The sequence below is a fragment of the Polypterus senegalus genome, chromosome 12, assembly GCF_016835505.1.
Source record: "Polypterus senegalus isolate Bchr_013 chromosome 12, ASM1683550v1, whole genome shotgun sequence".
NCBI classification, from domain to species: domain Eukaryota; kingdom Metazoa; phylum Chordata; class Cladistia; order Polypteriformes; family Polypteridae; genus Polypterus; species Polypterus senegalus.
In genome coordinates, this window is record NC_053165.1 from 54158870 (window position 1) to 54184732 (window position 25863).

General features: G+C 36.9%; 1 protein-coding gene across 1 annotated transcript in view; it reads right to left on the minus strand.

Moving 5' to 3' along the window:
- kremen1 (kringle containing transmembrane protein 1) overlaps positions 1 to 25863 on the minus strand; it is a 134270-nt gene that overhangs the window by 26214 nt on the left and 82193 nt on the right. The window contains exon 3 of the mRNA XM_039771416.1: positions 19913 to 20004. Within this exon, the coding sequence (XP_039627350.1) occupies positions 19913 to 20004 (92 nt within the window). The remainder of the gene's footprint in view (positions 1 to 19912; positions 20005 to 25863) is intronic.

The window sequence follows — 25863 nt, forward strand, 5'->3', positions numbered from 1 at the left end:
AAGTCAGAAACAACTGAGGTGGTTCTTACCTGCTTTAAAAGAATTAGGAAAGTACAGTGCCCAAATGAAAAGGTTCAAAATAAAAGTTCATATTCAATAGAATAATTGGGAAGATGAAAAAGAAAATGCTGTGAATTACATTTGAAAAATTGTTAAGAGATTTCTTTGCAGCTTGTTTATTGCTTATATGCTATAATTTGTTGAGAAATGTATTTTGCAGAATATATAGTAGAGCTGGTTAGCATGCTGGCCTAGAAGATGGTAGATCTTTGCATCTCCCACAAGATAGTGTCTTCATCTTTAGCCCACAGTGTGTGTTCTTTTTTTAGGTCTGCATTCACTGCCCAACAAGCCCATCTAATGGAGATAGGAAATGTAAAGATAAAAGGATATAATTTCATCCATTTCAGATATAATTTTTAGACTAGCCCCTTTTAATGTTCATTTCTTTCTTGCAAGAATTGTATATCCCAAACAAATGATATCAACAGTACAGGAAAAATCAGATAGTGTAATGCGGCGCAAAACTGGCAGCAAACATACTATTTAGTTTGAAGTGAGCTGTGACACTCGGTTGACCTTCCAAGAAGAGCAGTCCACAAATGTTTTCTCTCCGTCACGTAGGAGACACCTTTAATTAAAAGCCTTGTTCTGTATGCTTGTCAAAGCAAAACATAATATTAATATATATATATATATATATATATATATATATATATATATATATATATATATATATATTGTGGCTGTAGGGGGCGCTAATGCTCCCTTGAACCCTCAGGGATGACTCCAAACACCAGGTAAAAGTCCAAGACTCTTTATTTTCACTCAAAGTGCACCAAGCACCTTCCACACTACTCATACGTTATTAAATCACTATTAATAAACACAATAACAAAACACTCCTCCTCGCCCAGACACTTTGCTCCTCTACCTCCCAGCTCAGCTCAGTGTCTGGACTGAGGCACTGTCCTTTTATAGCCCCTGACCCGGAGGTGTTCCTGTCCCAGCAGTCCACAGTTCCTTATTCCTTCCGGGTCAGGGCAATCAGTCTTTTATTTCACCCCGGGAACACGCCATTCCTTCCCATCACGTGACCGTGACGTACTCCCGGGTCATAAGGCACAACAGAGCCCATAAGTCCCCCCACAGCAACTCCTGGTGGTCCCCAAGGTATCCAGCAGGGCTGTGTATAAACAGTACAGAGTCCATAAGGCCCTGCTGGATCTCGGGGCACGATCCTGCTGTCGGGAGAGCTCCTCCTGGCGGCCTTGGGGTGCGGACCGGCCTGGGAAGCCGGCAGTCCTCCACAATATATATATATTTAATTAAAACTTATACACAGGATTAGGGGTCATGCCCTTTACCAAAGGCTGAATAAAACATTTACAAAAAGAAAAATCACTGGTACAAAGCATAAAACCTGCTCCATGCAAACCAGAAGCCAAACCAGGATAGCAGTCCTCAACACATCAAAGAGGCATCTTGGCAAGTGGGTTGGTGCTTTTGGCAACATCCCTGGGCTGACATGTCTGAAGTCAGAGTTCTCTCTGTATTATTAAAAAAGGTAATTACAGACATAAATTGCTATGACATCTGGAGAGATTTTTGTGGAAGATTGTGGGTGTTTCGTTTTCAAAATACATTTCTCTAAGCGGGCAACTGCGCAGTCACACCCAGACTGAATCTGCCAGACTGAGAAAAAGAATTAAGAAAGAAAGAGAAAAAAAAAATGCCAGACCAATGCTACATAACTTTAGAGCTGTCTGCTTATTTCTCCAAAAATGGCATTTCTGACCAACAGACCATAATTTATACATAAAATGTGTTACATTTCACTACCCCAATTATCTAAGCTGGGATGCATGATTTGACATTGGGAATACAACTTGTGATCTTCTATAGTCCACTAAACTAATTGCAAATAATTACTGTCAGTAGCTTTGCATAGCACAGGTATTACTGGTGTAAAAAATAATCCAACCATGTTGGATTAAATGTGACATTGTATGTCTGACTGCATTGCAGTTCATTCATTATAATGCCACAACAAAATAAGTCCAGGAATAGGACTTAACTAGTGCATATGCACTATTGCTAAACCAATTTACAACTAAACCAGCCATGTCATATGCAATGCATTGGCAATAAGATGCAACAGCTGGTGGAAGAATTAGGAAAGCAGATGAAGTTCTCAAGGTACAGATCAAAAATAATTATATCATAAATTCTGGAGCCACACTAACCTGATAATGGGCAGCAGCATCATAGCAGCTAGAGTATAGAATGGTGATCCATGTGAAAACACAAAATAGTGATAAACAACTTCCAAACTGCTTTAAATCAACAATACCAAAACAAAAAACATATCTAAAAATCAAAGTAAAATGAATTTTCCTACAGATTCTAAATTAAAATAAAAAATTAACAAACATCAAATAAAAATTTATTGAGCTTAAAAATAAATTGACAAAATGACCACAGTTTATGATCTTTGCTTCAGAAATCCAAAGAGGAAAATAGTTTGCCCAGAATTTACTATCTCACTATTATTTTCTTATTTTAAGAAATATCTGTTAGACAGCATGGATTTATCAGTAATGACATCATCAGCACAGGAGATAAATGACATAGATTTAAATTTGAACTGTAATTGTGGAGATTTGTGACTGGACAACACATAGAATCAAATGAATAAATGGTGAATAAACAGCAGATTAAGTTGGTTGGAGGTAAATATTTTTAAAAATATAACTTAAGCAATATTCATTTACAAAAGAAAGGTGAAAATTGCAAGGTCCAGACAAGCTTGACAACACAAAATAAGTAAAGTAGCTCTGTAAATTAACTAAGTGCCAAATCCAGAGCCAGGAGGCTGTTTCAATTTAAGATTAAATATTACTACTGATAAACACCTTTTGAGACTACAGAGTAATTACCATCTACAGGCAATGATAAGTGGGAGGATGGATATGAAAAAAAAACATATTAGCTATAATTTTATAGCATGTAGCTTAAAGCGAAAAACCAAACCTTGTGAAATATATCAGTAAAAAGGCAAATGGAAAGTTGCATTTTATGGTGTGTGGGGTGTGGAATAAAAATCAAAACACTGGTGAAAAAATTGTGTAGGGTCTTGCAACTTTCTGTTCCTCATCCTTGCTTTTAGAAGCCTCCAAGTCAGAAGCAGGTCATTATCCATCTTTGTTACAGGGAACTCCCTAAACTCAGTTGAGCTAGCAAACTAGTGTTCTACTGCAACGTGGAGGATATCATATTCTATAGCAACAGGCACAAACACAATTACACAGCACCTCTCTCAGCCTTGCTGGTTCCACCCTATAGGCACATCTCCTCGTGAGTAATCCTTGAAGAGTCCCCAAATTTTGCTGATCTGGAATCACTTAGGGTCTAATCTGTCTCTGTATCACATCATCACACAGAGAATTTGGCTGTGAACTGAGGGCATCCAAGTCAGAACTAGCTGCTTATTCCCGGCACTACTACATGTCCTCCATAAGATGTCAGGAGTAGTGTTGAATGAACTCAGAACTTTTGATTTTATATAGCAGTTTTGATGTGAAACTGCCCCAAGAAGTTTTTTCTTTAGCATAGCACACAAAATATAGTGACACTGCCATCTCAGGGTGGATAGTAACTGTGACAGGAGAGTGTCACTCTCAGCAAATCCCTGAGTAGAAACAACCCATCAGTGGAGCCAGGCCCAGTACAAGAGGAGTAAGAAATAAAGCTTGGGGGTCATGGTATAAGTGGTGCACCTGAAGCACCTGGTTGATTATTAAAATACAGTGTCATACAAATGAATCCTGATCCATTAAGTTTGATATGGAGGTAGATGATAGATAAGTACCTTTTGCAAATCTATGTTTTTCACTAAAACTGACATCGTCCAAGACTAGGATTTTAATGGTAAAATGACATAGTGATATTTTAAAGTCAAAAAGAGAGGGGCTGCCGTCATAGATATTCATATTGCTGTGTTCAGATTAGATTTAGTTCTCATGTGACAAAAGATACACGGTAATTATCTTACTTCTTCCCTCTGCCTTGCACCATTAAAGTCATATTTATGGATAAAAAGTCCAAGTCGCTGTAGATTCACACATTGCAGATGCATACTGTATTTGAAGTATGAACAAAACAGGAAAGAAAGCATTGCTACTACAATCAGACAAAAACAAAGCAATGTTTTGTCTTTTGTAGTTGCAGCCATATTTTAATAATTTTTATAAAATGCACTTTTGTATAACTGAGGGGAGAAAGTCAGGGAGCACATTTAATACACAGGTCGATAGGAGTCTTCTACAAACCAGTCAGTCATATAGTTGAACAGCAATCATTCAGAACATGTCTGGCTGTGGTGGACTGAGATAAATCCTATTTTTAAATTTGCATCTTGTTATACTGACACATCTTAAGACCAAAATGCACATTATCAAATGAAGATTGTATAATGTTCAAGATTTAGAGAGTGTCGTGTAAAGAATTGATTTAGTGATACTGAAATTGAAAGCAAGTTTATACTTCAGTAATTAGAAAGAGAGGCAGCACAGGAAAAGTACAACAATGAAAATGCAATATGAGCTGTAGTATGTATTTGCAGTGAGTAGAAATATGACAATAAATTTCACATGTTCACTACATAAATATATTCAAAAAGAAACATGGATATTCCCAGACGGAAGAACTGAAAAGGGTCATATGATGATAGATGGAGGATATGCAAAAGACATGTTGGGAGCATGAAGCTATTAACAGATGTATTTCAAAATGGCTAAGTACTAGCTTTATATGGTGTACAAAAAGTATATCAAAGAATGTACTGTATAGGAAAAAACAAAAGAAGTACAGGTTATATATTCTTGTTTGCTAAGAATGCAAGCAATTAACACTCTTTTTATGGGAAAAAATTAGCAGTTGTGTCACAGTTAAACAGCCTTGATGTTTCTCAGCATTTTAATTTTAAAAGCATCTATTATCCAAACACCGATTCATAAATTCTACATTTTATTTTGAATTTCATCTTCTATTCCTTTAGTTTCAAACTTAACTGCAGCAAAAACCTTAGTGTTAAATACCCACTAAATTGTTCTTACCTCAGCTTATGCTTTTTGTATTGATGACTGTGGATACTTGAAAGGTCGCATTAGGGTAGAAATATTCTAATATTATACACAAGTAACTTTTTAAAAGAAATATACAATTCTAATATTATACACAAGTAACTTTTTAAAAGAAATATACAATCATTTGTCTGTCCTATCATGTAACGTGTACAAAAGTAAAATGAGTAACACATTAAAAACAGCTTGCCTTAATGCTAGAGAGTGAGTTGGAGTTGTATGTAGCGGAGCATAATTATATTATAGCAATAACAGAAACCTGGCTAAATAACAAAGATGGGTAGGAGTATAACCTAGAGTGATACATATTTTTCAGAAGAACAGACAGAACAAAAAAGGAGGTGGGTTACTGTTCATGTCAAAAAGAATTTAAACGGATGTCCTCTTCAGTTGGACGATGAGCCCCATCTTAGTAAGAACATGTGGCCTTGTTTGGAAAGCATTAGGGAGAGAGGCCTTACTTTTGGAGTGTGTTATAGACCGCCCAATGCAGACAATAATTTCACTGCATATTTTTTTAGTAATATTAAAATGGAAGGTTTACAGAAGGATATTATAGTCAGAGCAGACTTTAACTACTGAAATATTAACTGGGATAACCATGCAAATATTATATTTGTGAATTACCCCTTGGGATTAATAAAGTATCTATCTATCTAATAGCACAATGAACAGGAATTTTTAGAAGTAGTGACTGTTTTGTTTAACACAGTATGTTTAAGCACTAACATGGCATGAGAAAGATTGTGGATGCTAAGACTAAAACTGTTAAGTTCAACTTTGGTAGGGCAGATTTTGAGCAAATGTGGCAAAGTCTAAGGAGGATAGACTAAGATAAGCTTTTAAAACTAGAATCCCTGAAGCCTATGATAAAACTTGTAATTGTGGCCCAGGATTGATAGCATTTTATTGTTTAGTCTGCCTAATTTATACTTTATTGTAATCTCGTTTTTTTTTTGGTGCCATTGTTATAGATAAGGGAAATAATGGCAGCTTTTATTGTGTTATTAAACTGCATATGTGCCAGTTAGCAAGCCTTACTAGGAGCATGAAAAAACATTACATCAGCCAGTTTCTTGAACCATCCCCCTGGAACATTCTGCTGGTTTACGTGACCACTTCAGAGGTCTCTTTATGACATTTTAAAAACAAATGCTAATACATTTCAGTGTGCCTTGCAAACCAAAATACTTAATTTCTGTTATCTCTAAATTATTCTATCACATTTTTACTACGGAATTCAAATTTTAAGATCTTACCCTTGATGCTTACAGGGTTTTAGAAATGCTTTGGTTAAAGTGACATTCAGGGAAGACAGGACGACTGACATAAATTAAAGTGGTTTTCTCAACTGTTGTCTCTCTGACAAGACTGCTTCTTAATTTTGTCCACCAGAGATAATAATAATAATACATTTTATTTATATAGCGCCTTTCCCATGCTCAAGAGATGGGCTATTAACAATTTATATGCAGATATACTTTCATGGTAACAGTCTTGCAATTGTTTAGCTGCTTATATTTAAAACAATGAGGCTTTTTTTTTTTTTTGCTAAAAACCATGCATGTTAATGAATTTGCCATTATGGACACTCGTCTTAACAGGATTACAAGTAGCAATGCCCTCTTTCTAAACAGAACATATGAAGCAGTAAGCTGCTAACAAACTCACTTTTCCCATTTTTTTTTTGCTTGTAATACTCCGATCTACACCCTGTCAAATAAGTGAACCAGCCGCCATAGCACAATGTCTGAGGTTCAATCCCCGCAAGGGGAAGCAAAAGTATGTACACCCAATGAACCCCAAATAGGAAAAAACACGTGTTGTGTACAATTTGTATTATTTGGCAGGTACTATTTTTTATTTTTTTTTTATTACCTGCAGGTCCCTGTTCTCAATATGAAAATAAACACAATGGTGTGAAGTGAAAATGGAAACGAGCAGACTCATCCAGAAGCAGTATAACAGTGCTCTGAACAAAATATCACTGATTGGTAGTGTGAACAGGGATCAAAGAAGCCTGTTTATTGTGCTAATGACATATTGGCAATGGAAGAAACAGGGTAGTAAGGTGTTAAAAGTGAGAGAAAGTAATTTACAGTGGACAAGGCCACACAAAACTGCCTGTGAAACTTCAGTGTTGACATTTTTGAAGTTAAGACCTCAGCTCTCTGCACTAATTGGTTAACACTGTGGAAAGTGAGGAAGGAGGTTCACTTGAAATTACACATATCAAGATGGTGACCTATTTGTCATCCATTTTGGCCCACAAAAATTAAAAAAAAAAAAGTTTTAATGGTGAGCTTTTGGGCGGACTTTAAAAGAAAATGTTGTAAATAAGTGAAAGAATGGACACTACAGGACACCCAACTAAGCACAACACAATTATTTTTGTTTTAACTTAAAAAACTTAACTCAAAATAATAAATGTTTTTAAACTTATACAAGAAAAGGACGAGGAGGTCAAAGTGCTAAACAAAAACATCATGGTGTATCCTCTGCTGGGCAGAATAGGTTCTTAAACTGGCCAAAAGTCCTAGGGTTGCCAGGAAATTCCACTTCATGAAATGGCTAAAGAAATATAAGTTAAAAATATAACAGTGATTTAATCATACTATTAGCAAGGGTTGCATTTCACCATTTACAGACCTTTTCCCTTTATACTAAACAAAAATGGCATGGAGCTGCAGGTATCCTTAAAATTGTGCTGGCACACAGTAAGGCAAGTATCTTTGACGTAGGAGTTAGGATTTCCCTGATATTAGTACTAAGGGCAAATATATAGCAGATGGAGCATAATATAAATTTACCTAAGGCAAAAATACAAGCACTTTAACACATTAAAAGCTATCATTTTGTTTACCTGCCACTGATGGTTTTAACCACCTCAGTGTCCCTTTTCTAATTCATAAGCACTTCCTATTTAAAGGCATAGAACAATTGTTTTTTCAGACTGGAGAATCTCAAGAATATGTAGCTAGATTCCCAAAATTCTGATGCTTTAGAGTTAATCTTCATCTCATATGGCTTTTTAAATCATGAAGATAAAAGACCCCCACAAACGCACCATAAAGATATTGTGGGACTGGCGACTTCCTACTTTGTGGTTCAGACGCAAGGTCTCCAAAGTGACGTAAAAACAGAGCAGTCAAAACAATGCTTCTAGTGTTCTGGCACCATAAAACGCCATTCTACACTCTGTGGTACAGTAGTGCTGCAAAATACTGCCACGGGATTCCCTTCACATCCCTCTGGCAGGATAGTCACTTGAGCAGACCACATACGACAAGCAGCTTTATTCCCTCATTTTATAAAGCAGTAGGCCTGAAGCAGAAGAAAGAGATAATGGGAAGAAATTGAGCAGCTCTGTTTATATGATGCTTCTTCATTCTCTGTGCTGAAATCTAAACTGAAGCCAATCATGTTTTGTACAGTATTAAAAAAAATGTCCTTTTGAATCTTAAATCTGTGCGTGACAGTGGGTTATCAGCAACAGAGGGTTGATGTCAGACCAAACAAACTGACAATAATATCGTTTTGTTTACTCTGTTAACACTACACTAAAGAAAAATTTTAAAACACAAATATTTAAATGCTGAGATATTCTAGAAGTCCAGGGCATTCTTTTTCCCTCATTGGAGACAGAAACAAAAACACATCCAACTGGAGTAGATGCAGACTTTAAATGGGGTTAAATGATTAAAACACTAAACTAATTTCTAGATCTAAGATCTATAAATACAGACACACAATAATCAATAAAAATGTTCACAAAAAATAAACATCATACAGTGATCCCTCACTATATCACGCTTCAACTTTCGCGGCTTCACTCGATTGTGGATTTTAAATGTAAGCATATCTAAATATATATCACAGATTTTTTGCTGGTTCACGGATTTCTGCAGACAATGGGTCTTTTTACTTCCTGTACATGTTTCCTCAGTTGGTTTGCCCAGTTGATTTCATACAAGGGATGGTATTGGCGGATGGCTGAGAAGCTACCCAATCAGAGCATGTATTACGTATTAAATAAAACTCCTCAATGATATACAATATGCTTCCCGCGCAGTGCTTCGCATACTTAAAAGCCCGAACAGCACGTATTGATTTTTGATTGTTTGCTTTTCTCTCTCTCTCTCTCACTCTCTCTGACATTCTCTGCTCCTGACCGAGAGGGTATGAGCAGAGGGGCTGTTCGCACGCTGGCCCAGAGGATACGGATGCTCCTCTAAAAATGCTGAAAGACTACCTGCACATTGCTCCCTTCCTTGCAGCTGCTTTGTCTGGCGGTGGTTCGCATACTTAAAAGCCCAAACAGCCCTATTGATTGTTGATTGTTTGCTTTTCTCTCTCTCTGTCTCTCTCTCTCTCTCTCTCTCTGACATTCTCTGCTCCTGATGCACACTCCTTTGAAGAGGAAGATATGTTTGCATTCTTTTAATTGTGAGACGGAACTGTCATCTCTGTCTTGTCATGGAGCACAGTTTAAACTTTTGACTAAAGGGTGTTATTTCATGTCTAGAGGGCTCTAATAATGTTAAAAAAACGTATTTAGAAGGTCGTAAACAGATTTTCTACGATCTAACTGCGAAAATATTCGATTTATAAATAAAGAGTCCTACTTCGTGGAAATTCACCGCAATAAACGAGTGTTTACTGTATTTAAATAGATATGCAAACACCCAAACTGCATATCCCATGACTCTATCTATCTATCTAAGAAATATTTTTGGCCTGCTATTCAACTACAGGCTTCTGGAACTAAGGAACTGGAAAATGGGTTATAAAAAACAATGGGAAGAAAACTTAATGTGTTATCATTTGTTTATGCAGGTAAAATTCCATTACAACGAAATTTTCATTACAACGAAGTATTTTTATGGCCCAGACAGTTTCCCCATATGACGCGAGTTCATTACAACGAAGTGCCCAAAAGACCTTGAAATGCCTGAATGAATCATCCGCAGAGCAGTTAATTCTGTGGCCACAGCTCAGTTGTGCACAACAATCCCCAAACATAAACATTGTCATTTTTTTTTTCTTTCTTCGAACTTAACTTGTACTGTTTGAAAAACATCCATTGGAATTTAACTCGTTGTCACCCTCCTATAGAAATGGCAGACACGAAAAAACAATAACAGTTCATATTAGAAAAAAAAAAACTTTACATTTTTGCAGCTCTCGATTGTGGCAAAAAGTAAAAAGACATTGCCAGTGAAACCGAGCAAAAAAAGAAAAAAAAAATCTCAGGTTGCAAACGTACGTAAACAGCTGCATTTGAAGACGTCAAAAAAGCAGTTTTTATGTGGTTCAGTGATGCTTGTTCAAGAAACATTCCTATTAATGCGGCACTCATTCAAGAAAATGTGAGGTTTGTAAACTCTCTTGGGACCTCCCCTAACTGGATGACATGCCAAAGAGCGTCCGGAAGTGCGATCTCCGCGTCAATGAAAGACTGTTTATCTGTTGCCGGGGCAACAGCAGGCTCAAAACTATGGTGTGTCTCCTTGCCAAAGCATATAGAAAAGATATCGATGGGTAACGCAAGGAACATTGTAAGTGCAGTTAACAGGACTACTTGGTCACTGATCTGGCCACAACCCTGTTTGACTGCTGTGTCTGTGTATAGCAGAGTGGCAGATCCTGCTACAATAAATAAGTGTGCCATTACTGTTTCAAGCTGAATAAAGCTGGTTTTGCTAAATTACTGAGACTCAGCCTCGTATTTTGGGTTGCAAGACAGGGACTTATAGCACGACCCCAATCTTTTATGATTTGCTTCTGTGTCGCTTCACTGCAGTGCTACAAGCCTGTTTTTGCCATGCCCCAGCAACAGACAGACAATCTCCCACAGACGCTGCAATTGCACTTCGGGACGCACTTCAGCATGTCGTTTCCGTTGGGTGGGAGGGGGGTTTGGTGGTGTGGGGTCTCAAAAGAGTTCAGAAACCTCACAATATGAAGAAGAAAAGAATGATTCGGCTCCTGATTGATAACTGTGCTACCCACAACATGCTTTCACATTTAGATAATGTTCGCATTGAATTCTTCCCACCCAATTGCGCAGCAGTGCTTAAGCCATTGAATTTGGCCATCATTCGCATATTGAAAGTGTATTATCACAAGGAAATGCTGAGAAAAATTCTCATCAGCATAACTTGTAGGCAGGAGGAGATTAAAATTAACGCGAAAGAAGCCATTCAAATGATTGCAAACGCCTGGGCGCAAGTTAAAGAAAGCACTATAGTAACAAATATAGAATTTCATTATAATAAAATTTTTATTACAACTAAATATTTTTTAGGTCCCTGGGAGTTCGTTGTAACGGAATTTTACCTGTATTTTAATATAACCTTTGCTTAGTTTGACTGTTTAGCAAAAAAGATGTAAAAACATAATTCATACTGTTTATACACTGTTTTTCTAACTTAAAGATTCACCAAATAAATACAAAAATAACTACAAATGACAATATTCCCAAAAAATAAAAATAAGTTTAACAGCTCTCCTTTGTGAAGAGATCTAGATCTGTGTTACACTGTGAGATGTAAGCTTAGATCTTACAAAGTTCTTGTCATGTTTAAACACCAGTCTGTTGTTCAGCTGTTCCAATTCCAATAACATTTTTATATTTCTGTGTTTTTCAGTTCTACAATACTACTTCTAATTACTTTGTGCCATTTTGTATTTAAATCTCTTAACTAAGCTACTATGAATGTCATTCTAAAAATTAAACTGATTTTAATTCAGCCAAGTAAACAATTTTATTACCAGAAACACTCGAAATCTATACATCCACACATCCACTTGCTGTGCTCATGTTACTATGCAGTAATTATAAGTAATAATATTTTATGTTTAATTATTTGAATTAGAAAATCATACATTGTGGTGGCTATATGCACAATGCATCCCCATTGAATATATTTGCAAAGACAATTCCATAAAGTTATTATGTTTGTTTTAGAAAAGCATGTTGATTTTCTTTTGGTTGCAAACAATTCAAAGTACCACTCAACTTCTCTTTGCTTCAAATTAATTTAACTTAATTGTAGTAAGTTCTAGTACAATCTAGTTAACAGGCTGTCATGCTAACAGCCCAACATCTGACAAAATAAACATATAGGGGTCATTATTGTCACTGACAAAATGAAAGAACATTAGAACAATTGTGACAATAACAGGTCATTCGGTCTTTAGGTACACCAATCCTGTTCACAGTATCTCCAAAGTAACATTAAGTCGAGATTTGAAGGTCTCTAAAGTGTACTATAAGTAAGCAAGGAACCACTATGGTAGAATGGGGAAGTTAATATAAATGTTACCTGTGGAGCAGCTCAATCATGGTAAAATAGTAAGGCTGAGAAGTGTCGCGTTCTTTCCCACATAAAGTCACAATCTTCAGTGAATACCTAACACCAATGTTGCAGCAATCTGTTTTACTCTCCCACCTGACACATCCCTATAATAGGATTACATAATGGCTGAAGTTTTTTTTTATAATCCAAGACACACTGGTTTTGTTCTCGTACTTTATTCACTTTTTCCTAGCATGGTTAAATAATTTTATTTCCTTTAAATATGCCTGGTCCTGTATTTATCAAGTAACAAAGCATTTTTTTCTTATTATATATTAAAGTACTCAGTTTTAAACAGTAACATTTGTGTGATAATTTTTGGCACAAGGAAAAGTTGTGTCACAATGCTGTCCTAAAAAGTGAAACAGCAGAACACTCAAAGCTACAATTCACTGAGGCAGAACTTTTCCAGTAAATCATTACATTAAAAATCCATCATGTAAATTATAGCACAAATGAGCAGATGGTGCCTATTGCTTCAGATACGAGTCAAGGATGCCAGCCAAAAGACACAAACCACTCACTCAGAATTTCAAATAACAAATCACATGCAACATTCCATTGTCAAGGGTCTGCACACTTGGGCAAACATAACTATGAAAGTTTAAACTAATATTATTAATTATCTTTCCTATAAATTGCCCATTTGTTGTTCATTTTCATATTGATGATGGTGGAAGCATGGTAGAGCAGTTGAGAAAGCGAGATTGTTTATTTGCTTTTTGTACAGAGGTGCACAGGAATTCTTGATCTGTTCAGTCAGGTACATGACACGTACTACAGATCACCCATATACAATACAACAAAACAAGTACAAGACGATAAAAAATACACAGCAGAACACTTACGTTACTAGGCAGCATGTTATTGTATGTTTATTGTATGTTAAAGTACAGTTTCACGTTATTGAAAAAATGCCTTGCAGAGGTTTGAAAACTGTTCTTGAATCAAGACTTCCTAGGTTTTATAATGTGTTATAGTAGAAGCTGAGGAGAAGGCTACATTAAAGGAGTGCACCGGCCTCAAGTTTTTAAAGACTGTTTCTACCCATGTTTTAACCTTGTTTTAATGCCTGTATTTATTCGGTTTTTAACCTCCACAACACTTTGTTTTATAGATTATTTACTTATTTATGGAACTTCACACTGCACAATTTTCTGGACATTTTTGTTAGCATTGAGCACTGTTTCACCTTCCTCTTGCTTTATGTGGTGTCTTCATTTGCTCAGCTCATTGCTTGGAAACATTATCAGCAGTGGTGGGTTCCAGAGGCTCATGTTGGGACCTGGTAGCATGGGCCCGACCTGTATTGTCAAAGATGCTAGCATACCTCACAGCCTGACCTCAGTTGTGCTCAAGGTGAGCAGGGCCACACACAAAATGCATCGGTCCTGTTTCTGCAGCGTTTGGTGTATATGGACTCCATTGTGGGAGGAACAGAGCCAGTGATACACCATGTCTACCTCACTATCCTTTGTAGTGATCTCTTTTCCTGGGCTGTGGTGTTCCTAGACTGTGAACCGTCCTGGTTTCTTTCAATATATTGTCAAAAGTACTGCATTAGAAGTTTACAAGTGTTAGTTTCCGCATACCACACTTCCTCAAGTATCTGGGGAAGTGAAGGCGCTGCTGCGCTTTTGTAAAGATGGCAGTGACCATGTGTCCAGATTAGTTTCTCTGAGATGTGGAGAAACAGAAATTTGTAACTGTCCACGCTCTCCATCACTACACCTTCAATGCAAACTGATGAGTGGGTTCAGCTGTCCACTACTGATGTCTAGAATCATTTCTTTAGTTTTGTTTATGTTCAAGGTGAGGTTGTTGATTTGACACCATTTAGCCAGACTATTTATCTCCTGAAAGTATGTAGTCTCAACATCATTCGTAATTAGACCAATGACTGTGGTGTCATCAGCAAATTTAATTATATGATTAGTGTCAAATCTGGCTGAGCAGTCAAGAGTGAATAACAAGTACAGCTTTGGCCTCAGTGACAGCAGTCTTGTGGAGTGCCATTGTCCACCATCAGTGGTGATAATGTTCTGTTGCCAGTCCCAACTACCTAATTTCTGTCTGTTAAAATGTCTAATATCTAGTTACAGATGAAATTAGGCAGGCACAGGTCTCTTGGTGCAACCAATTTGGAAGGGATAATTGTTTTAAAAGCTGAGCTGTAGACAATAAACAGAATCCTAACATACATATTGTGACTATCCAGGAGATGAAAAGCAGTGTGGAAGATATGTAATAGAGCATCATCCACAGATCTGCTTGGCTGGTAAGCTACCTGCAGGGGGTCCAGAGTCATGCTGCTAATGTATGACTTCACAGGTTTTTCTAGAGATTTCATGGCCACTGAGGTGTGGACAATGGAGTGCTTAACATTCTGACATGTAACTCTGGGTAATTTGAGCATGAGAACAATGATGATCTTTTTGAAAATCTGTAAGATGGTTGCCTGTTCTAGGGATGAGTTGAAGATTTCAGTGAAAACTCCAGACAACTCTAATGCAGAAATATTTAGCACCCCTGGTTACCATCTGTCTGGTCCTGAAGCTTTGCTAGAGAGAGAGTTAACCCTATTCAATGCTCTTGCTGAGTAACTTGGAGAGTATACCAGAGCCTTTATCAGCACTATTGTACTGGTGCTTGGTTTTAACATTATAGACCCTATTAGCCTACCTAATAAGTTTTTCCAGTACATATTTTGACGATTTGTACAGTTCTGTGTCAGCAGAGATAAAGGCCTCTCTTAGTCTGTCACATATACTATATCTCTGTTGAATCCTGGTTTTTGGTTGGGAAAAACCCATAGTAGTTTAGTTGACACACTGTTATTTGTGCACAATGTGATACTGTCTGTCACACCCTCCATGTACTCATTAATGTCTGTAACTGCTTCCTTAAGACAAATCCCAGTTTGTAGTTTCAAAGCAGTTGTTAGCAGTGCTACAGAGTTTGTTATTTGATTGTTGTCTGTGTGCTGTTTGCTTTTTCCAACAGTGTCTGCTGCACACTTTAATTCTGGGTACTCATTTTATCCTGCCACCCAAAAATATGTACACTCACCTAAAGGATTATTAGGAACACCATACTAATACGGTGTTTGACCCCTTTTCGCCTTCAGAACTTCCTTAATTCTACGTGGCATTGATTCAACAAGGTGCTGAAAGCATTCTTTAGAAATGTTGGCCCATATTGATAGGATAGCATCTTGCAGTTGATGGAGATTTGTGGGATGCACATCCAGGGCACGAAGCTCCCGTTCCCCCACATCCCAAAGATGCTCTATTGGGTTGAGATCTGGTGACTGTGGGGGCCATTTTGGTACAGTGAACTCATTGTCATGTTCAAGAAACCAATTTGAAATGATTCGAGCTTTGTGACATGGTGCATTATCCTGCTGGAAGTAGCCATCAGAGGATGGGTACATGGTGGTCATGAAGGGATGGACATGGTCAGAAACAATGCTCAGGTAGCCCATGGCATTTAAACGATGCCCAATTGGCACTAAGGGGCCTAAAGTGTGCCAAGAAAACATCCCCCACACCATTACACCACCACCACCAGCCTGCACAGTGGTAACAAGGCATGATGGATCCATGTTCTCATTCTGTTTATGCCAAATTCTGACTCTTCCATTTGAATGTCTCAACAGAAATCGAGACTCATCAGACCAGGCAACATTCTTCCAGTCTTTAACTGTCCAATTTTGGTGAGCTTGTGCAAATTGTAGACTCTTTTTCCTATTTGTAGTGGTGATGAGTGGTACCCGGTGAGGTCTTCTGCTGTTGTAGCCCATCCGCCTCAAGGTTGTGTGTGTTGTGGCTTCACAAATGCTTTGCTGCATACCTCGGTTGTAACAAGTGGTTATTTCAGTCAAAGTTGCTCTTCTATCAGCTTGAATCAGTCGGCCCATTCTCCTCTGACCTCTAGCATCAACAAGGCATTTTCGCCCACAGGACTGCCGCATACTGGATGTTTTTCCCTTTTCACACCATTCTTTGTAAACCCTAGAAATGGTTGTGCGTGAAAATCCCAGTAACTGAGCAGGTTGTGAAATACTCAGACCGGCCCGTCTGGCACCAACAACCATGCCACGCTCAAAATTGCTTAAATCACCTTTCTTTCCCATTCTGACATTCAGTTTGGAGTTCAGGAGATTGTCTTGACCAGGACCACACCCCTAAATGCATTGAAGCAACTGCCATGTGATTGGTTGATTAGATAATTACATTCATGAGAAATTGAACAGGTGATCCTAATAATCCTTTAGGTGAGTGTGTGTTAGGTGAATAAGTGAGAATGTTTTTGAGTTTGCCCCACAATGGACTTGTGCTCGTTTCTCGATTAAACATGAATGATAACAGATTTTTTTTTTTTTTTATTATTTTATTGATTTTATTGTAATCATTCCATACAAATAGCTACATTTTTACAAAAAATAGGATTGAAAATAAATCAACCCCCACCCCTGAGAAAGAGAGTATGGCCAACAGAATAAAACTTAAAGCTAGTAAAATAAATAAATTGATGAGTTTAATAGGTGGATAAAGATAAATGAAGAAGAAAAGAAATGGTAAGAGAATCTGCTTCCTCAGTGCTTTAAGAGATACTTCTAAAATATTATTGATTTGATCCTGCCAGGTTTTGAAAAAGTTCTGCACAGATCCTCTAAGTGAGAATTAGATTTTTTCCAATTTCAAATAGCATAAAACAATCAAGTTACCCACTGACTTAAAAGGGGATAGTTAGGATTCTTCCAGTTTAACAAAATAAGTCTACATGCCAATAGCATAGTAAAGGCAATCACAGTTTGTTTGTCCTTCTCCTCTTTAAGCCCATCTGGAAGAACACCAAACACAGCTGTTAATGGGTTAGGAGGGATTGTGACACCAAGGCTGTCTGAAAGGCACTTAAAATTTTTTGTCCAGAATGGTGTTAATTTGGTGCAGGCTGAAAACATGTGACCCAGTGAGGCTGGGACTTGATTGCAGCATTCGCAAGTTGGATCCTGCCCTGGAAACATTTTGGACAACTTTAAGCGAGACAGATGTGCTCGGTATATAATTTTGAGTTGAATAATTGTTTGCTTTGCCCATATGGAGCTCGAGTGAATTCTCTGCATTGCTACCTTCCACACATTTTCTGAGATGTTGAGTGATAGATCTTTTTCCCATTGTCCTCTTGGATCTTTGAAAGGGAGGAATTGTAAAATATTTTTATATATTGCAGAAATGCTGTCTGAGTCCTCAAGACTGAGCAATATCTTTTCCAGCAAAGAGTAAGGTGGAAGATGGGGAAAATCAGGCAGGTTCTGTTTAACAAAGTTTCTAATTTGAGGATAGTGAAAGAAATGTGTTGCTGGAAAGTTAAATTTGGAATGTAATTGTTCATAGGATGCAAAGATGTTGTCTATATAAAGATCTCTAAGCAATTTAATCCCAAATGTTTTCCAGATATTAAAAACTGCATATGTTTGTGAGGGTTGAAAAAGGTGGTTCACATGCAGGGGTGCCACAGATAAGATTCTCCATCTTAAAATGCTTTCTACATTGGTTCCATGTTCTGAGTGAGTGAAGCACAATTGGGTTATTAGTATACTGCCGATAACTTGTATTTATTGGGGCACAATGCAGGGAATATAAAGAAGTACTGCAAGATTTTACTTCTATTGTGGACCAGGCCTGTGTATTGCAAAAAAACTCGATTCATTTATAAGTCGAGCAAATATTAGGATTCCTGTCTACAGGAAAAGCCTGTCAGTTCAGATCTGAACAACTTGGCCACAAAATGAGGAATAGTTTAATCAATAAATATGACTTAAAACAATAGACTTAACCCTAACCAAAGGGACCCCCTGACCCACATCTTTTATCATAATTAAAATTTGTAGGGGCAAGCACATCTGATTGAAGGTCATGCTGCAGCAGTAAACAGTGGAAGGTAGATGTCAGAATGCTAAATGTCAATATATTGATATACTCAGGAAAAAGCTGACACATCATACAGCATGCATTCACGTGTTTTACAGGGGATAACTTAGCAAAAAAATACCACCTATCTTGAGTACCGAACTGAAAAGGCCATCTGTGGGAAGTAGGTCATTGTCAGTCTAATTAAAAATTAAAATGGCACACAATATGTGCAGGCTCTCACTAACGACTGGGCAGCTCTGCAGCTGCCAGCTGGGACAGTGCCGAATTGCAGATGACAATTGCTGAGGGATAGATGATCAGATCACTGTGTCCAGCTTTTGAAACCTACCCAACCCAAACCTTTTCTAGTGGCAGCATATAAGGATTGACTTTTGGAAACTGGTGCTATTTTTTTGTTGGAATAATAATTCTATATGTTAATAAACTTTGAAAAATGAGCTCTCTGTAGAGATGGCTGAGTGGAATTCTTTAAAGTACACGCTTCAAGCAAGGCTGACTCCCTATGATATATATGCCAAGCAGACTCTTTTCAAGGTATGGATGATTCTTGACAGCCCATGTGTACTTTTGCAGACTACTTGGAAATAAAGACCTCTTGATAGCACTGCCACAGGTTCATCAAAATAATGTTTTTTTTTTTGTTGAGCAACAGCACATCCTAAAGAGCCTAATGACACTGATGAACTTCACTTTCCTGTTTTTACAGGTCATGAGAAATGTGTACTAGGATTACGACATGACTAGCCTTATTCTGTTCCCAATGCAAACACTGCCAGTATCATGGTATCAGCAATCACCATCACAATCTTTAACATCACTGAGGTGATGCACCACACATGAAAAGAGTAAAAGCCTGGGTGGGGCTCTAAATTTATTTGATTCCTATAAAAGTCTCCAAGGTCCCCTTCATTGCCACTCAAGCATCTCAATCTGTCCAGCCTTTGAGGTGCTTGCAGACAGTTGCCTTCCATTCTACAATCAGCTACCTTATTTTCTCACCAATTCTGCAATTGGCAATGGGTGATTTCTGACACTATAACATGTCTGTAGAAGGTTTTTGAGATACTCCCATAATTTAGATTTTTCAGGGTGTCCATTGAGTTAATTAGGAGTTCCCATATCTGACTGGGACTTCCTGTATTTTGCACCTACCTTTCCATTCAGTGTCTTTAGGGAGTAATATCACTCCAATTAACTGAGATTAAACAGACGATAACAATGACAGGACTAACCTTTAATTCCCAAACCCTGAAGGAGGAAAATTACTATCTCTAAGTGTTTATAAAGGCCAGGATAAATATATTTCTGTTTACAAATTCAGAAGCTCAGCTTCTTTGCTATGGACCACCTAATGGACTAATAAGGATGAATTCAGAAACTCCACCCTTCCTGATGAAACATTTTTGAAGTCTGGCACATTAACACATGATTGCTATAATTAAAAATATATTTATGTGTGTGCACTCACTTTGGCAGGTAGGAATATCACAGTACTTCCAGTAAACTCCATCATCATGGTCAGCAATATAACACCAAGGCCTTACGTCCCCATCTGGGTTCCTGTTTTTTTAAAAAAAAAAAAAAAGCCACACTTAAAAACAGGTCAGAAATCAAGCCTTTCATTTGCTAGAAACAGGACATTCTGTGGAACATTTTACTGGTTCTTGGAAGGGCAGCCAGCCATGTCCAGGCTTGGGAAGAGTGGCTCACTGAAAAGGCTGGCGTAACTCAAGCTGGGATCTGTTTTGTTACCAGTGTTGGCAGGGGTTGGATTACAATGAGAACCTCAAAGGCTCTTTTCAGGTGTCTAGTGTCTGTAGGTCTCATACTGACCGCTCTCAGGCGGACTCTTGTCAGCAGGGTACATCAGGAAATAAGACATTTCAAAAGGCAGAAATTACAATAGGATAGAGCAGGCCTACTATGTAACTGACACATCAATACTGGGATGTTAGACCCCAGAGGCTTAAAATCACTCCACCAGAACCAGCAGGTTAGGGACATGACGCCAGTGCTCGGGAGAAATCATGTTGCTTTGTAGCTTCCCAAGCTGAGAAACCATTAAAACCCATCTCTTGTAACATGTAATAGGAAGACTCTGTCATGCTAAATGAATGCTTTATAACAAAGCAAGTTGTTACAAAGATATTAATTCACTCATCTGCAAAAACATTTTTAATTAGTTATAAAATGCTCGGTGCAATGCAGTGATACTGATGTTACATTTTTTTTCTCGGCAGCATGAGACTGGTTTGCAGTTTTATCCCAGTTATCGACTGCATGGAGTTAGTATGTTCTGTGTATCTGTGGACTTTTCCAACACATACCACATCTTTCACCCAACATCCTAAAATACATTCATGTTAGAGTAATTTGTGAATCTAAACTGGCCAGTATGTGCAAGTGTGGATGTGTTAATGAGTTTATCTTGGAATGGAGTAGCACCTTGTCATAAGAGGATCAGAAAATGAATAGATGGACATATGAATTGCTGAGTTGATTTCTTTTCAAATACTAATGCTTTGAAAAAGAGATGAAAATGCAAAACAACATTTTTCTATTTTATTCCTTAAGGCAAATGGGAAAATTATTTTTCAGGAGGGAGTTATTCTTGTTGGATCTGGAATATTCAAACAATAGATTGCAATATGGAATACTGTATAAGGCAAAAGACAAAAATCCAAGTGAAGGTGATTTTTATATGTTAAGGACATGTATCTTGAAGTTGCTTGTTAATTAATAACATTCATCATTTTTTGGGAAACACAGCCCTGGCTGTGATAGTACCTTCTTATCATTTGTCACATCTGCCTAAACTCCAAACCTTTAGAGTCAATTAGCTTGATCAGCTGCCTTGCCATGTCTTGTTTAACAACACACCTTGTATGGATTGCTCACAGGTGTAAACACTGATATGCTTTTGTCCATTAGCGACAATTTCTCTTCTCAAAAAGGGTAGCTACTTCATCTAAATTTGTATGATTCCTCCACCTAAACAAAGGACATTTTTGGCACAGATTCCTCCAAGTTCTTATGCTAATTATGTTTATGTGCTAACTGGCCTAAAAGAGTTAGTATTTCTGAATTATTGAAACCACTTCTGAAACACATTTGCACTAAATGTGATGAACACCATTTTCAGTTATTTTCTCCTGTTTATACAGGTCACAAGGTTATGGAACTTGTGATTACATTTAATCTTGACATTTTGACCTTAATCACAATATTACCAACAAGATTAAAGTCAAAATCTGATTTTAATCATGAAATACATGTGTTTTTCTTTACAGTTGAGCAAGCCAAGATGGTGCGGTGGCAGTGATAAATAAGGTACCCGAATAGGTTGATCATTTAAAAATGATCATAATAATAATACATTTTATTTAATTATGCCTTTCTAGACACTCAAGGAAACACGTATCCCATCAAATGTAATACCAAACAGAGCTAACAAATGTTATACTAAAGAAGAAGAGGGATTATTTTGACCCCAGGACTGTCTGATCAATAAGTCAAGACATGACATAATTTAGTCGGAGAACGGAACATACCCGCTGTATGTGATCCAGTGAGGCAAGTGCTTGTCAAACAGGATTTTAACTGAGATATATTTTAGATAATCTGAATCAATTGAGTATGATGTTGTTAACCGAAAGAGTCTGTATTATCTGGTGATATCAATCATTCATTTTTTGTCTAATTTAATCTTGAGATGCACTTTTGTTAAAACACTGATATAGTCTGAAGATACCACCCACATATTTAATGAAGCTAGAAAAATAAAATGTATAATGTGCAGTACATAATGAATAAAGGTTACAACTGCTTTCTTTTTATCCAAGTCTGAAACTTTCATGTAGTAAAATAAATGTTTTCAGGAAAGGCTACATCTGAGGCACAACTGTTCAAGTGAAGCAGAACATTTAGATAGTTTTCAGACCATTTCACTTTCTGCACAATATTGGTTGATGTAATTCTAAATGGATAAATTTCCCATTTTTTCCCATGAATCAACAATCAATAACCCAAAGTAAAGACATGTTTTCAGAAAGGTTTACAAATTTGGGAGGATATATACTTTAAAAAAATAATTTCTTCACCTAATATCAGATAAAGACAGGACTAACTGACAAGATCCTGTTTTAACATATTCTAAAACAATGATAGAGTTAAATTTGAACAGCTCTTTAAATGGTTGTGTAATCATGATTCTAAGATGAACTGTTGTGAGAAACTTAAGAAAACTAATCAAGTTTAAGCTGACATGCAAGGCAATTCAGAGTAAATAAGAGCTTATTCAAATAAAGTTTTCATCCTGAGATTTTTTAGAACACCACTACATTTCATATATATAGAAATGATGTGTAGGCTTCAGTCATATAAGAAACCTGTTATTTACATAATGAGATATGATTTACTCAAAAGATTGCTTTATAATTTTCAAATTTTCAATTATACAATTAGGTGATGGAATATGGTATAAAGGCAATCAAACTGGCAATAAAGAAAACTACTGTCTGGTTCCACATTCTAAAACAAAGAAATTAGAATTTGATGATATTTACATAAACTGAAGCTTCTAGGTTGGAGTATAATAGTTTAATTAAACCTGATGTTGACTGCATACTGCTGTGAATAAGTAAACCCTTTCTATTCTAACAACAAAGGCTTTTTCTGCATGCAATGACTGCAAAAACTGGCGAAGCTCCTTTGTTGCAGTGATATTTATCAGTTTGATGAAATTCTGGAGATTTGATAGTACTGCCACTGACTGCCTTTAATAAATTAATTTTACTCTTGTTTAATAAAAAAGGAAATCACTCTGTTCATGCTCCATGTTCTCTTTAAAATACATTTACTTTTACTAGTGGTAAAAATTTAGGGGACTTGCATTCTTGAATGTTTTTATTTTTCTTGTCTGGCACAATGTTTTTGGTAGAATTTTCTCCTCTACAGTAGATTACAGTAGAGATTTAATAGTATAGAAGACTTTGGCAAACATTAAAAGATTTATTCACCTAATTTTTGTACGATGACTGGAACGGTGGTGTTTCTCTTTTATTAAAAATATTCCATTAAAACCTAATTCCATAACATACTGATTGGTATAACATCCTATAATGGTCTTTAAATAGTGAGCATATCTCTGTGTATACAATAACTTTGTTGCATTCAGCATTGTTAATTCCTGCAATAGTTTTCCAAACCTATTTCTTATCTGCCTGGTAGGCTGGCATCTCATTAGCTTGTTCTCCATTTTTTTGCGTAAGAAAAATGCACTTTAGATAACCGTTGCTGCATTCCATTTGTGGTAAGTAACTTCAGTTCTTTTTGTGGAGCTCAGTGTTCAGAGATATTTGGTTTCAGAAATTTATTCTGTTGCTCCTACAATTTATTTTCATGTGAAACATAAAAAAATATTTGTCCCAAGATATGCTTTACCTGCTCCCCAAGTGTTCTTGCAGGTATTTCTGTAAATACATTGGTTTCAAAATATATATGAATATGTGCAGAGATAAAAATAAAAGAATCTTCATCTGCAAGCAACAATGGATATAATCCCCAGTTTTGTGTTGAATTAATAGAGCTTGATACTGTAACTTCATGGATACATGAAGTATAGTCAGAAATAACAATGGTATTATAATTGCAAAATCTGACAGAGTACCAAATATTTATTTAATAAAGAGATAATCCATTTGTTACTATGAAGAGGAAAAATAAATATTACCATGAATATTGTTAAAGAACTCTGCATGAGTTTATAATTATAAAAAAAAGGTTCATTTGCTGAGTCTGTTTTAGATGATATGGTTGTAAATCAAGAGAAGTAATGCAATGTAGAATTTAATACACCATCAAACTGGAAAGGTGTCTAAAGGATCTCGGCTGGTAACTGACAGTGATCTAAGGAATGCTACTCTGTTGGGCCCTAGAGCAAGGCCCTTAACCTGCAATTGCACCGGGGGCACTGTACAAATAGCTGACCCTGTGTTCTGACCCTAAAACACTCTGGAGAGTTAGTTGGGGTATGCAAAAAATGACAAATTCCTAATAGAGGAAATTGTTATGGCAAATAAAGGATTAAAAATCACTAAAAAAGCATTCCATTATAAGTTTGTTATTGTACTTTTTGGGCAATAAGTAATTTATATTATTTTTTACATATTGATGTAATGATTACTTTGTGGGAGTTGCAAAGTCAAACTACCCACTCACTGATTCTACCCAATTGACTAATTCTATGCAGTACCATTTAAAGCCTATCCCAGAAGCATCAAGGACATCCATCCATCGCACCTAATCTGCATGTCTTTGGACTGTGGGAGGAAACTGGAGCACCCGGAGGAAACCTACGCAGACACGGGGATAACATGCAAACTCCATGCAGGGAGGACCCAGGAAGCGAACCCGGGCCTCCTAACTGCGAGGCAGCAGCGTTACCCACTATGCCACCTTGCTGCCCAGCATCAAGGACAATCTAGGTGAATTGGATGGACAAACTTGTTGGGCTGAAAGGCCTGTTCTCATCACAACTGTTCTACTGTTCTAACAACAAGGTAGAAGCAACCTTGGATGGGATACAAGTCCACACTTAATTATGCCAGGGTAAATGTGAGTCACAAATCAAACTAAACTGCATGCCTTTAGGTTGTGGAAGTAAACTAGAATACTTGGAGAAATCCCACATGTACACCTAAGAATGTGCGGGTCTAGATGGGATTAAAACATTTTTTTAACAGATGAAATGCAATGTAATATTATTAATAAAAAAGTACTAAGATAAATAGAACATGCTAAATGGCTGATTCAGAAAGCTACAAACTGTATATGATTAAATGTTCAAGACAAGCTAAGAAATCAAAGGTTAGAATACAAAATTGAATCCTAACCTCTGGCTAAGCAAAATAAACATGGGACGCATTTGAGAGTGTTAATATTATATACCGGCTTCATATAGAAAACAAGAATATTTATGCACTAGAAGTTAATTCAGCTATGAATCTCACTGGAATAAACACAAATTAAGGAGGCAAAAGGGGTAAAACAAATTACAAGGCAGTTTTAAAGCATTACAAAGTAGCTGTTCCTTTTTTAAAAGGGATATAAATGGTTTCTTATTATGGTAACAAGTTTAACAAGCCAGTGGGCAGGGAACTATGCAAATGACAAATAAATCAGAATGCTATTATTCCAATAGTGCCCTGTGAATCTCTTTTGCTTGTGGAATTGACCCAGTTCTAGCTGTCTTATATTTCAGAGACTTTAAGCTGCCAAAGGATAATCATTTTTCATAACAGTGTAATATTTCCTCTAGTTTTTAAATTAACTTATACTCGTCCTCCCCTCCAACATGTATAATTTGATTTTGCAGGCTGGAATAAGTGAAACAGTGGAGAATTCAAAATGAGCGAGACC